Source organism: Rhagoletis pomonella, unplaced genomic scaffold (assembly GCF_013731165.1).
Source record: "Rhagoletis pomonella isolate Grant_MI unplaced genomic scaffold, Rhpom_1.0 Rhpom_scaffold_00003, whole genome shotgun sequence".
NCBI lineage: Eukaryota > Metazoa > Arthropoda > Insecta > Diptera > Tephritidae > Rhagoletis > Rhagoletis pomonella.
Window position 1 is genome coordinate 98,748,365 of NW_023458557.1, and position 15,055 is coordinate 98,763,419.

Genomic DNA, 15,055 nt, shown 5'->3' on the forward strand with positions numbered 1-15,055 from the left:
GTCCAGTCCACCCAGCTTGGCTATTTCCAAGTTCGCCAAGCTGGCAATCAAGCGGAAGTTGTTGTTATTGCTTTACGGTCCTCCTCAATGCCAGCGTTTGCTGTTGCTATTGTTATTGCCACAGTATTGTTACAATTTGTTGTCATTATTGCTGCTGTTGTTGCCATTGTTGCATGTTTAAAATGCTCCGAAAATGTGTTGGATTTCTCACGATGCTCTCAGCGTACAACACATAAAGCTCGCATTTGAATTTGTTGCCTTTCATTTTACGATCAGAGGGATGGAGCGGTCGTTTTGAAGTGGCTGCCCGGTTGGTTGCCTGCCTGGCTTTTGCCCATTTTTTTTTTAATGCTTCAAATGAACTGTAGTGCGTAAGTGTGAATGTGCTGTGGATTGTGAATTGTCGAACTTCAACCTCTAATCGGTTTTGTATTTTTATGCTACATTTAATATTGGCTTAAGAGCTTTGAAGCTAGCGCTGTACGAAATGACAAGTGCGTTGATGTGTGGATCTGAATTGGTTTTTAAGTATTTTAAGGGTTAAAATTACCTTGAAATAATGCCTCTGAAGAAGTTCATGAAAAAGGGATCTTATCTATCATGTATCTCTAGAAAATTTTACATAGGGAGTTTCTGAAATACCAATTTAAAAACTCTTTTGGCTCGTTTCAAGAAGTTCGATTCGATTCAAAATACTTAAGAAAACCTGCCCTTCCAAACAAAGAGCTCTTTCGAGGCTTCTCCACAGAGGCAGCAGGCCCAAACCCAACTGCGACTCAGCCATTCTCGGCAATAGATCGGAACACGACCAGAAAATAGTTCTGGCCACAATAGACCAAAATTTGATTAAACAGTAAATGACAGAAACTCGTCCTAACATACATCATTCTCTCGCCCTGTAGGAAGAAATAGCCACAACCAAGACACATTAGAGCTATTCGGACAAAGTCCGTGTCTCATTTTAGTATCTATTTATCTATTCTAGAGTTAAAAAAAAAAAAATCGATTTCATCCCAGAGGGAGCGTCGAATATCATTTAGTCTTGTAATTGCGTAAAATTAGCAATCAAAATAAATAATGTAAGTGTTAAATCGAAAATAATGGCAACTGTGCTTGCGTTCTTTTCGACTCATTTGGCAATTTTCGTTATTTTTCTTTGCTGATTTGTATTATTTCAAAAATTATACTCCTTCCAACTACTTGAATAGACATGTATGTATGTATTTAAGTATGTAATAGACAAAGAAATTTACTTGGTACTCACCATCTTTATTCATGGCCGATTGAAAGCATTTAGCCAGCCGACAAGCACGACATTGATTGCGATGCGTTTTGTCAACGGGGCAGCGACCTTTTAGGTCGCCAGTTGCTTTGCAGGTGTAAATGCGATTCCGATGAATGCTGCGTTTGAAGAAGCCGGAACAACCTGTGGGAGAAGAATTGTTAATTTCAGTTGAAATGAGGCAAGGATCTAAGAAAGTGGCATTAAAATAAGGAACTAAAGTTTGATATGGACCACTACATGATGCTGAAGTGACAATCTTTGCCAAGCATAAATCTATGTTTATGCATCTTTCTTCGACGATGTTTTTCTTAAGCGTGTTTCTTGGTCAAATTTTTTACGCGTCTTTTTTCGCCGTCAAAATACTAGCGCGCCTTTATTCGTGTCTAGTGACGATATATGCTATATGCTTTAGTTCTCATAAAAAATTAAGATGATATAATCTTCATAGAAATAGTTAAAAATATTTAAAAGTGCGATTGGAGGGACAGATCCTTGTGACGGGTGTAAGTATAAATTTCCTTAGGGTGCGTGCACACAGAAAGCGCTGGCGCTGAGCGAGGCAAGGCGGCGAAGCGAAGCTGCTGGTGTTCACACCGAATGTAGCGGAGCGGAGCTTTTTACATGTAATCGGTCGTAGTTTTTCAATTTATATCAATACTTTCCTCGAAAGATAGATTTTCATTTAATCAGTTTGATTTTTTTTTTGTTCGCATCAGAGTCATGACGCTGAAAAATCAAAAAGAAATTTTGAAAACAAAAAAATGCTTTGCTTTCAGCTCAAAAATGCTTCTGAAAAAGCTTGATGTATCAGCACTTTCATATAGCTGCATTAATTTGAAAGCTCGGAGTGGCTTCGCTCGGCTCGGCCCCGCTTTATGGGTTTTTCAATTTTTTTTATATTTTTCCACAGATTTGTGAAATGTAGTCATTTAGCAAGAGGTACATCTTTTACAGGGAATGACATATATGCACTTTGAATATTATCAGAAAAAAGAATTCACCGTACACCGTAGCCACACTGGGTCCGCCCCATATAAGCGGGTGCTCAAAATTCTGAAATCATTTTCTTTCCATTAGACTCGCTTGAACTACGGTATAAGAGTAAATTTTTGACGTCTTAACCCATTATGGAATCATGCATTAACCCATTGGTGGCCCAGGTTTTTGCAATGTCTTATGTTACGTTAAATTGATTCTATTATTATGCAAATTATGGATAATTTAACCCATTTACGACTTTGACTTAACGTATTGATGACCATATTTTAACCCATTAGTGGCCAAGTTTTTTATAGTCCTTCCTCAGCTATATTTTATTTAAAATAGGTAAGTCAGGAAGAAAAAGTCCTTCCGATTCGAGGATAGCTTTATCAGTGAATTCGCAATACTTAGAACTAGTGTTGGCAAGGATCGAGTACTTTTGAGGATCGAGTTCTTTAGTATCGATACTTATAAGAATCGGGTATTTTCGAGAGTAATGAGTACTTCCTTTAGATACTTATATGTACACGTGTTGGTAACATTTCAATGCTTAGTTTAGAAATCTCAGCACTTTATTCAAATTAAAATATTAATCCAAAATTACGCCAAATGAATCGCTAACTTTACTGGGTACAAGTATTGTACTTGAAAGCTATTGGAACTTCAAATTGAGTACAATCATTTATGAATACCGGTAAATATAAATAAAACTCGTCACTTAATACTGAGTACTTTGAATCAATCCTGAGTGCATGCATCAAAGTGATGATTGGAACAGAGTATTTTTAAGTACTGAGTACTTTCGAGTCCTTTTAAGTTCTGAGTACTTTTGAGCTCTTTTGTGAGTACTGAGTGCTTTCGAGTTCTTTTAAGTTCTGAGTACTTTCGAGTTCTTTTGGAAATCAAGTTCTGAGTTCTTTTGGTATCGATACTGCGCAACACTACTTAGAACTAAGTTAAAAGCAATAAAATGTAATAACGGTCATGTATGTATTTGTTGTAATCACTAGGAAAGAGCATGAAACAGGGGAAGTCATTTATATAGAGATCAGCTAGATAGTAAAATAGGAAAAGGATATAGAAATAAAAATTTACGATTCAATGTGAAATATAATAGGATATGTGTATGGTCAAAATAAAGTTGAAAGTAAAACTAATTTCAGCTCACTGAGAACACTTTTTAAGAAAAAATTTTCAAAAGTTAACGATACGTCCTATCTATTTCAAATTGGCACTTTAATGTACTAAAATTGAATGGGCTACAAAAATACGTAAAAATACGGGTATGTATTTTTAAAGGCCGTCAAAAACTTTTCTAATGAAGCATTTGGGTTATTCCAGTAGAACTATTTTAATTGTCGAATGTAGGAACTAAGTTCAGAAAATATGTAACCCTATAACAACTATGCCGAAATGCCGTACTAGTTAAATTTGGTTTTAATTGAAATGTGTTTTTTTTTTTTTTGCTTTACTTTAAAGTGTGGCCTAAGTACATTTTTGATTTTAAAAAATTTTACTACCTAAAAAGAGCCATGAAATCGTATTCACTTACCATCACAACTGTAGATGCCGTAATGTTTGCCGGAACTTCGATCGCCGCACACTTTACAAGGTATGTCTAGCAGGCGATCCCCTGAAAATAAATAAGCTACATTAAAATTGAGGCATAAAGCACGTAGAAAAATATCAAATAAGTGATTTAGACTAGGCTTAACTGACATTAGAGTCACGAAAACTAACAGCCAAAAGTTTACTTATATCAAAGGGTCTATCGCCCCATTCATCGACGAGAGCTTCGCAAATGAAAAATACACATAACCAGTCTATTGTCCTTTTGACTGCCACACACACAAACACTGGCATATAAATATTCATCAACACCACCACTTGAGAGGTGAAGACTACGCAAGTTAGGCAAACAAATGCACGACGACTTTTAAACAGTTGTTGATTTAGAAATTGTCGACGTGACTCTCCACCCTTTTGTCTAACGTCGGCTACCCGCAGTAACCGAGACTTGCGTATACAAAGCAAACCCTTTTTCGCACTTAATTTTTCGCACCTCTCCCCCATCGCTAACCAACCGGAGCAGCCGCTGGCCATCACCGCTCGAGGTGTGCCGCAATTTCACAGTTAATCTCAGTCATTGGACAAGGCACGTAGCGTTGTACTTTATATTTAATAGAGAGATCCTTCAGTAAACAAGCGACACTTGTCAAAACAACAACAAAAACAAAGACTATACAACAGAAGAATGTATAAGTACATAAATAAGTTACAACAAAAACAAAAAAAGGGAAAGAAGAGAGGAAGTGACATTGCGACTAGGAAAAGCGCACTGTGTATATCTAAATATTGTCAATGATGCGTGAACAACAAAGTCTAAGGTAATGATTACAAAACCCAGGCCATAGACGTTTGACATATTGCCAGTGTTTACGCATTTTTTTTATATTGCATACCACTTTTGTATGCCTGCATGTACGCCTTTCTATCCCGCTTTTGTTTTTGCTGGTGGTGGCGCGTGCTGCCACTTTTCACACCCTTCAGCCATCAGCTTTTGTGCAGTTGCATTGCCGCTAGCGCCCGGATGGGTACTTACACGGCAAGTACATATTGTTATTGTTTTTTTTTTTTTTTTTGCCTTTGTAATTGGCTGTTGGATTTGATTATTCCCATTGTATGGTTTAGTTTTTGTTGCCACTGCGTATGACAATTATTATTTTAATATTTTAAAGTTTATTTTAAAATGTTTTTGTTATTTTTATTTTGAGATTTTTGGCAGCAGTAAGTTGCCCAGCAAACTCGCGTGATTGTGTGAATGTCTTTGTTTCTTTTTTCAAAATGCATTTGGAAATATTGTTTCATTTAATTAACATATTGTGAATGCGGCAGGAAGGCATGCGGAATGAGTGAATGTTTATCTAAGCATGTCCTGGGAATAAAGAATTTCACACGCCGCCGTTGAATAAGTCGCCATCAAAAAGCAAAACAACAGATTAAAAAAATATGTTATGATTCATTATGAAGTAAGTACCTGAATTTGTACTAAGATGCCCAAATCGTCCATATCTTTGATAGGTGCATACAGTCAAGTGCAATGAGCTCCTCTCCGAAGGATGATTTCAACGTCCTTCTTGACTTATTTATTACCCATAGATATCTTTATCGAAAACTCAGCTGCTAACAGCGCCATCAGATTGCGTACTCTGGGGTTCTGCAAGGAAAGACCGAACGGGCACAGTTCCAACCTAGACGAACTACCGTCTGAAATTAAAATGCTGCCCACTGATTATATCCAGTCGAAAACCTGGGTTCACCACAAACCCTAACCTATAGTTATTCTTTCGCCTACCAGACTATGCAAGCGTGTTCCAGGCCGAAACGTTTGCTATTAAGGAGGCAGTAAGGTACATAAAACAGTAAAAATGTACCGGCGAAAACGCAATTCAACATCCTTTCGAATAACGAAGCGGCCATTCAGGCACTCTCTTCTAGCTCTGTTAGATCTCAAGTAGTGGATGAATGTAGGAGATAGCTGCCCAATATTTTTGAACAATACGAAATTACCCTAATATGGGTACCAGGATAATTAAAATTCCTTGCAAATTTATAATGGACTAGTGAGCACGCGTGGCGTTAAAACGCCCAAAATTGAATTTAAAAAACGTAAAAAATATTCCAAATTGTAGTCAGAGTTATAAGCGATCGGAGCGCCATATTTCACCTAAAACCGTGCAGCAATTTCTGAGTGTAGAAAGGTCTCGAAAAGTGCAGGTTTTTAATTTCATAAAATTTCAAATCACTTTATACCGATAAAAAAAAAGAGTGCTTAATTAAAAAAATAAAACTATTCGCTAAGGTCTTTAATTTGACCACCCATTCGAAAGAACGGTGCAAATTTAGTGACTATCATAAAAAATGCTTCTGGTACAAGATCTGGTTAGTAAGATCGATATGACTTTTCAAAAAGGGGGTAAGCCTAATTAAAGATATTTTCAAACTAATGCTGTCATAAATCTCTTTCGATTGACATCCACGTCTTAATATTGCATAAAACTTGTGTATCAGTAAACTAAATTCGAGTTTTCAAACAGGTGGCAACACTGTTCAAAAGAATTTTCAAACTAAAATCATCTAAAACCTCTTTCGTCTGACATTGCGATATACTTGTATTTCAATAAATTGATGAACTAAGTCGAATTTGATTGTTAAAACACGTGGCAACCCTCCTTAATAAAGGTCAGAAATAAATAGTTTTAACAATTCATCCAACTTATTGAATAATTTAAATGCAACATTTTAAACACGTGGAAACCACCCTCTTCAAACTTTCCAAATGTTCAAACTAAAGATTTCTTAATATTCATTCGTTTGACTCCCGTATAATATTTGTATTAGTTATTGTATTGGACCTTTCAAACGGGTGGCAGCCCTACTCAAAAGTATTTGCAAGCTAAAACCTTGTTAACTCTCCTTCGTCTGACATTGCGATACATATTTAAGTATTTTTTAAATAACTGATGAATTAAGTTGTATTTGGTTTTTTTTTAAACATGCGGCAACCCCGCTAAATATAGTTCAGATATAAAGATTTTTCAAACCCTCTTCGATTGAAACCCATATTTTAAAAATCCATTTAATTTAGTAAATAATTTGAATTTAACTTTTTAAACAGATGGCTACCCTCTTCCAACACCTCAAAAATATTCTTGCAATACAAACAAAATATTTCTTAACACTCTCTCATTTAACATCCATATTGTGATATTTCATATAACTTGTGTATAAGGTAACTAAACGCCACATTTCAAGCAGGTGACAACCCTCTTCAAAATATTTTCAAACTACTACCTTCTGAAGCTCCTTTACTTTGGTTTGGCACCCATATCACATGATACATATTTCCCTTACCCAATTCTATTGATTCAAATTGTATTTGAATTTTGAACAAGTGGCAACCCTTCTTTAATTAAGTTAAGAAACAAAGCCTTTGAAAACCATTTCGATTGATACCCGATTTGTAATAGTAGATAAATTTTTTTAAATAATTTGATTCTAGTTTTTTAAAGGGTGGCAACTCTTTTCAAAAAGGTAAAACCTTATTGTGCATCTGCAGCCCAAACTCTTTAATTTGACACCTTATTTTGGAAAATCAAAAGAACGGTACGGATATGAGGGCATTGATTACACTGGTTAACAGCAAAATTGTTCTCCAGACGCCACTATCCAATTCCAATGTAGAATTACTCGATAATTCCGAAAATCGAGTTATTTTTTTTTCTATGGATACGTTTTCGAGATATTTGCAATTTACCGTTATTCAGCTTAAAGCAAAAATTTGTTCCTTTAAATCACGTACAGTATTGGACATATCTATAGCACCCCCCTTTCAAAGCGATATTGTTTGCCACTTAAGTTCAATTATTTCTTTTTAAGAATTTTCAATTAAAATACAGTTCATTCTCTAATAAAACCCATATAAACCCATGTTTTAAACTTTTTAAAAGACCGCAAAAAAATGCAACAAACTTTCCGTTAAATTTCAAACTTTTTTCTCAGAAGCTCTAGATTTTTTTTGAGTACACAGTTTTATAGCGCATTAAATTTTAGTCCAATAATGTGCAAGTTTCAAGTCGCTAAAGATTACCGTTAATTTTTTAGAATTTTTTTTGTCTCATTTGCTTTCATATAACGATTAAACACAATTTATTTTTATATGGCAGAAACCCGCAACATCCTCGGCGAAAACAATTCTAAAAAATCAACGGTAATTTTTAGCCACTTGAAACTTGCACATTATTAGACTAAAATTGAATGGGCTAAAAAACTGTGTACTCAAAAAAATTTTACCGCTTCTGAGGAAAAAGTTTGAAATTTGGGTGAGAATTTGTTGCACTTTTTTGCGGTCTTTTAAAAAGTTTTAAACTTGAGTTTATGAGAGTTTTGTGAGAGAATGAACTGTATTTTAATTGAAAATCCTTAAAAATAAATAAATAACCATGAGTGTCAAACAATATCACTTTGAAATGGGGGTGCTATTGTATTGGCCAAAACTGTATATCTTACGAACCAATTTAAAAATCTTAATATAAAGTACGGCAAATAAAAGCCAATGAAATCCTCCATAAACCGTCTATACATCACTTTCCGATAGGGCTTATAGTTTCTGACAAATTAATTAATCATTCCGGCTTTTTTTTATTTTTTAATGAAAAAATGTAACTTTAACAGAAGAAAAATTTAAAAAATAACAGGTTCTGTGCCAAATTTTTGCATTTGTACTAAAGCCTGTTCTGTTACGAAAAAAAAAATCAAGTTACTGATGAAGAAAAGCGATGGATAAATACGAAATAATGAGTGGTCAAATAAAAATGCGCAGGATTATTTGAATGGAAATTGAGCACGAAAGAATGTTACTCATAAGCTGCGTACACCTAAGTAACATGATTTACATATATGCGGTTCATGGAGAATTTCATAGGCTTTCATTTGCCGTATTTTATATTAAGATTTTTAAATTGCTTCGTAAGATATACGTGATTAAGGGAACCAATTTTTTGCTTTAAGCTGAATAACGGTAAATTGCAAATATTTCGAAAACGTATCCATAGGAAAAAAAATTAGCCCGAATTTCGGAATCACCGAGCAATTCTATATAGAAATTGGATAGTGGCGTCTGGAGAAACAAAAACCAAATTAAAATTTGTGATCCAGCGTTATTAAATATTTGGAATCTAATTGTTCAACAGGTGGCAACTCTTTTCAAAGCAACATCACAAAAAAAATATAGAAAAAAGGTTTTTTTCTTAAAAGCCGTCGCCCCTCGGCGACTCGGCGTAAAACTGTAGGTCCCTCCCCTTTGTGTGACAACATCAAGGCGCACGCCACAAATCGGAGGAGAAGCTCGGCCAAACACTAGCACATATGTAAGCGCCAATCTATTATTACAAAAAATAAGTTTTACGTAAGCGCCAAAAAGCGAGTACTTAAAAGACTAATTAGCCGACGCATGCCGCCAACGTTTATCCATGCGCAGGAAATATTTTGATGAAATTATAAATTTTGAAGCAAATCCAGAGAGGTTTTGTGAAGTAAGTTAACATAGCGAGCACAATAAATGATTTTAAGACACAATTTTTGCTTCAAATTCAAGTAAATATTCTTTTATTGAAATATACTTAAAAAAAAAGAAGAAAAATTTCAAAGCCGACGGCTCTTTTATGTAACATTTTCAGCGACGGAGCATTAGCTAGTTACCTGTTCCCATTTTCCGTTGATGGAAATATTTAAAGCCCAGCGTATCCAGCGTGGCAAAATTTTTATTAGTATTTTGGCAAAAAAAAGTTAAACCAGTGCAGTGCAAGTCACTTCTAAATAAATCACTTTCTATTAATCACTTGAAAATATTTCAGGATATTTTTCTCACATACTATTAGTTCGGATGCCTTTGCGCAATAGTTAAAATATAAATATTGTGATATTTTGCATTTAGCGTAATTATAATTTGTACTCAGGCATACACTTTTGGTATTCATTTAATTTTTTCCCATGCACAAATGCGTTCTTGACAATTCACCGTAACAAAATGTAGACTAGAAGCCGTCGTCACGCAACACGCGCTTAACGTTGTGAACGATTCGAATTGCAAATTGCAATAGAGATCCAGCGACCGCCAATTATAAAAGTGAAGCTTCAAGAGTCCTTTTTGTAGTCAATTTGACTCTGACTGGCTGTGTGGCTGCAGCGGCGGCAGCTTCATGCGGACGGACGGACAGTAAGCTGGTCGACTTCATGCGGGTATAGCGGAGAGCAAAGGTTGAGGGTGGCGTGTAAAAGCCAAACCAACACCCTACTACATCCACTGCACCGTCCCAACAACCACCATGGCCATCTCTGCCACCACGCTGACTTTTAATGCTGCTGCTGTTGCTGCAGCCAACAACCAATACTGGTCGTAGTCACCACAGCAACATAGGTACACACACACCAGCAGCAGCTCTGTTTCAGCAAGGATATCGAGAAGTTGCCCAGCGCGCCGCTCGCTTTTCGACCTTTCCACTTTGCTTATTGCTTTTCCCCCGGATATTATGGGGCAAGAGAAAAGAGAGGAGCAGAAAAAAATTCTAAACTACGAAAGGCTACAAATTTTTGCGCTATTTCATCCCTTCTTAGCACTGCCATACACACACACACACACGCACACGCACACGTTTAAAAGCGATCCACTCTTTCTTCCTTTAGGATTCCACCACCTACCACCCACACACCATTCCTGACACAAGCGTCGCTGGCATCGCCTGTCCAACCGGAAAACGCCCTTTTTGTTCTGAAAAACACGAATGCGATTACAATGAACGAAAGCGACTTCCCATAGCCGCACAGTGGGATTCAGGGCATGCCTAATTTACCAGGATGGATGCTTAGGTTTTAAGTTTATAAAATCCATGTGAACGGAGGTACATTATATGTATGTATACAGGTGGCTCATGTCTTATATTCAATTTGCTTGACTAGGTTTTTGTTGATTTCTCACCCATCCCACCTTTACGTCGGTGCTCGGGTGCGCTCTATGACTTTTCAGAATTTACCACAAAAAGTTAAGAATGACGAGATCGCATACTAAAGATACACACAAACACACAAGAGGTCAACCCAAGCCTTTATAAAAACCATGAGGATTGCGTCGAAGTGATTTTGTCACTCAGAAATGATGATACGGAAATCATGATACTGTTGGTTAGATTTGCCCCGTTGGACGTCCGTACCGCTAGCTGACCCACTTTTCCGAATACCGATAAAAAATTATTTAGGAATTAGGTGCTATTTAGGTGCTTTTCAGGGACATCAAAATTATTTTAGGTGCTTAATTAGTTCTTGAGAAAGTTAGAAAATGTGACGTCACTTTCGTTGACCCATTTACTAAAAATTTCGTCGAACACTAGTAAATATTATTCACGAATTAGGTATTCTTTAGGGCCACCAAAAATTGTTTAGGTTAGGTTTAGATTGGTTTTCGAAAATTCGAAAGGTGGGATGTTACGCCAGCTGACCTATTCACTAAAATTTCGTCGAACACTGGTAAATATTATGCACTAATTAGGTGCTATTTAAGTGCTGTTTAGGACCAACTTAGTTATCGAAAAATTTAAATAATAAATTGTAGACTCAGATCCTTCATACCCGAAAATCCCCAGAAAGCCCGTTTGATGGTATAAATATTTGTATTTAAAGAAAATTTTAATTGTATTAAATGCTGCTATGCTATCGCCAACTTCAATAGAAAAAACGCTTAAAATCGCCAATATGGGAAAACTGAGAAATCACTTTTCTATATACAATCCAAACTCTAAGAAAAACTTGGTTTCTTCAATTGTCCAGCCGAACAGTGTAATTGATTTCAATAAATAAGAACTTTTGACTCGACAAATATATCGATACGAATTTTGACAAATACATCGTTTAAAATATATATGTAAATGGTTTTGATTAAAATATCGGTCACCATTTTAACGAGTTCCATAGACGCATTGGTAATGATATGGATGTATATGTAAAATCAACTAAGATTTCGACAGTGTAAACGAAAGTGAATGTAACGTTGAATCATTGAATTAGAATTCGTAAACGAGAAAAATCATGATTGTTTTGTTAGTGTGTTACATTTTTCTTTGCTAATTTTTATAGAAACTAAAAGTGTTTAATTTTCTTATACGGAAATAATTAAATTTTATCTTTTGCAGTGGAATTTATTGAGAAAAAGCATGATGTGGAGTAAGCTAAATATACTTCTCTCAACACAGGAATTTAGTTCGCGTAATTACACTCTTTACCCAGTGTACATAGGAGTGCCTGAAGAAAAATTTTAATGTTTGGAAGACCTCAGTAGAAAACAATATATATAGCCTAGAGTGAAAAGATGCTAAGTCCACTTTTTATAAAAAATTCATATTTTGATACAGGAGGCTAGAGAAATTAAAAATGCATCGCTTCGAAAAGGACAAAGGTCCTATGCTTTTATGTTTTCTCGTTTATATTCAATGAAAGCAAAATTTTGTATTCAAAGTTTTGCGAAATACTTGAAGAAAATGGCAATATGAAGTTTTTTCTTCTCTTGTAAAATTTTTAAATTGGGACTTGGCAACTTTTCAATCTAAGCTAGCGATATGAATATCTAGTCATACATTTGAAGCTTTGAAGATTTCGCACCGCTAAGGCTACGTAACTCAGCACTGAGTGGAGTTATCGAGCTGACTACCAGCAATGCGTCGCACAGTGGGATTTCGGCCGAATAAATAAAACTCTTTGAACATTCATATCTTATATTTGAATAAGAAAAATTAGTTATAACTTTTTTCGAAATTGACAATTTTATTAAAAATTAAAGTAACAGAAGTGAGAAGAATTTTATTCAAATAAAACTTATTGAGACTTTTGTTCGACTGAGCAATATGTTTTTCTAATAAGTTTTGTTTTGATTTCTTTTGTTGTAGAGAAAAAATCAGTGCGTCGTTTGCACATATTTTAAGAAATATTAGCAAACATTGGCATTTATGGCATTTTAAGCATTTTCGAGGTTAGGTGTATATGGTGTATATAGTGTCACTCCCTTCTTTCGGCACAAAAAACGCAATTTTTTTTAATAGCTTTGGGAAGTTTTCAAATAGACTATTCATATTAGAGGCAATGGACGTTGGCATCAAATACAAATACATCTGTAAAGTTTCAAGACTGCACCACGAAATTGAAAAAAAAAAAAATGGTAGCATGCAGATTATTTGTCGCAAATATTTTGTAATTTTCGAAATTTTAAAATCTGTTTAATTTTAAAAGTTTAAGATATTGTAATATATCAATGTTCTTCTTGCCAAAATGAACGAACCTAGAGACTTACGTCTCACCAAATGAAAAAAAAATTACATTGAGTAAAAAATGACTATGATTTCAGAAACTAAAATTTCATTTCTACAATTTATATTTGTGCATTCGAAATTCAATCTAAAATTGTTATGCACATGAAGAAAAAAATTATTATGTAGGTGCATAAGGAATATTGTGTAAAAATCTTAAATGCCAATATTTAATCACTTTTAAATAATATGGCTTTTAAGTTAAAGCCCTGTATGCAGCTCTCAAGAAAACGGTCAAGAATAAATTGCCATTATTTCGCGTGTGTGTCCAAGGAATTTTGACATTTTTGATACCTCACAGCCTGTTGCCTCACTCTTTCCTCAAGAAATAATGGAACGGGCATATATTTCTGTTGCAAGCCTGGGTTGCCTTGTGCTCTTTTTTCACAAAAAACTTTAGAAAACCGTACTAGAAAACGTAGTAAATTTCTTAAGAACTGCGTACTGCCTTAAGGAAATTTGACTCAAGAAAATTTCTTAGCCATTTCTTGTACGTCATTTTATATGGAGTTTTTTGCTTTTCTTGAGAGCTGCATACAGGCCTTAAGGCGTGTAAGTAAACTTGTTAGATGACTACGTTACATACGCAAGTACGGGCATATGAGCATGAGTGGTTATTTTTACCTTTTTAGTATATCTTGTTTAAGTTTTCATTTAAATACAATTTCGCCATGGAATCTTGACCAAAAACACGTTTTTGTCGAAAAATGAACTAGTCGTGAGATTTCAGGGGTAGATATTCTTTAAATTAAACCGATCGTATTACAATCATATGGACAACATTTCGAAGTCACATATTCATCGATGCACTTTTTATGACATTCAAGATATTTTCGAGGTTAAGTTTATAGGGGAGGTACATATGCTTTAAAATAAATCGGTCATGGCAATTTTTCGTTTTTTTTTTTTCTTGAAATATTTCCACAAATGTTGCATACGGAAAATTGAGGATCTACGCCCACTGCTTATTTTTTTTTTTACAAAAAATTTATGGGGCTGTACCACTGTCGTCGCACGCTCAGACCCATTTCTTAAAAAAAAATATGACTCACTAGCTCAATAAATATTCTCCACATAGACGGTACTCCAGAGTAAAGAATGAAAATAAAGCAGAGAAAACATCGCAACAAGTGAAAAGGTGACAAAACTAACAATTCGTGCCACCCTAATGACTCGATACATTAAAAATAAACTTGAGTCATTGAATCAAATCGCGACGACACTTCACTGAGTTACCTTGCCCTAACCATTGCCAGCCGAAGTTAAGGTACTAAAAAAAGAAAAAAAAAAAACACTAAAAAATTAATCGCTTGCAAAGTTTGCCTGTGCTACTGTAATTTAGCTCCTTCTCTCAAATTTAGAGCGGACGAAGAGTTATACACTCTCAGTAAGCATTTATGTAAGCATTTAAGTACGTCGAATAACTCCTCCATTTGCTGTGTGGCATGTCGATAGGGGTTGATTTACTGACTCGAAACTAAATTGAAATGACTTTTATGATATTTTGGTGTATTGGTTACGCGATAAGACGCAACTACATACATAAATTAACAGTGTGCTATGTACCATTGTGTGTGATTTTTGGGAGGAGTCTCGTAGATGCGTAGTCATTCAAACCAGCTAGCTGATCCTTATTTACTTGGTAAATTATGACATCTTTGATTAGCTGCCGTTTAACTTACATACTTAGCTGTGCAGTGTGTGATTGTGGATGTATTATTTGTATTAAAAACAAAAAAAAAAAACAAAAAATTATATCCAGTTATGAAATGAACAAATTTTATGGCCAGATTTATAATCAGTATATGCACATATGTATACGTGTGTATTAGAGTGGCCGTTGCTTCCATAAAATTTTTATTTTATTTTATTTTTTTTT

At 35.0% G+C, this 15,055-nt stretch overlaps 1 protein-coding gene across 1 annotated transcript in view; it reads right to left on the reverse strand.

Annotated features, from left to right (window-relative positions):
• The window catches only part of LOC118736437 (photoreceptor-specific nuclear receptor), a 40,887-nt gene extending 36,006 nt beyond the window's left edge, over positions 1-4,881 (reverse strand). Inside the window, exons 1-3 of the mRNA XM_036466532.1 lie at positions 4,869-4,881; positions 3,819-3,899; positions 1,265-1,426 (exon numbers count right to left, since the gene is read on the reverse strand). Coding sequence (XP_036322425.1) covers positions 1,265-1,426; positions 3,819-3,899; positions 4,869-4,881 — 256 coding nt within the window. The remainder of the gene's footprint in view (positions 1-1,264; positions 1,427-3,818; positions 3,900-4,868) is intronic.
• Between the last annotated feature and the right edge of the window lie 10,174 nt (positions 4,882-15,055).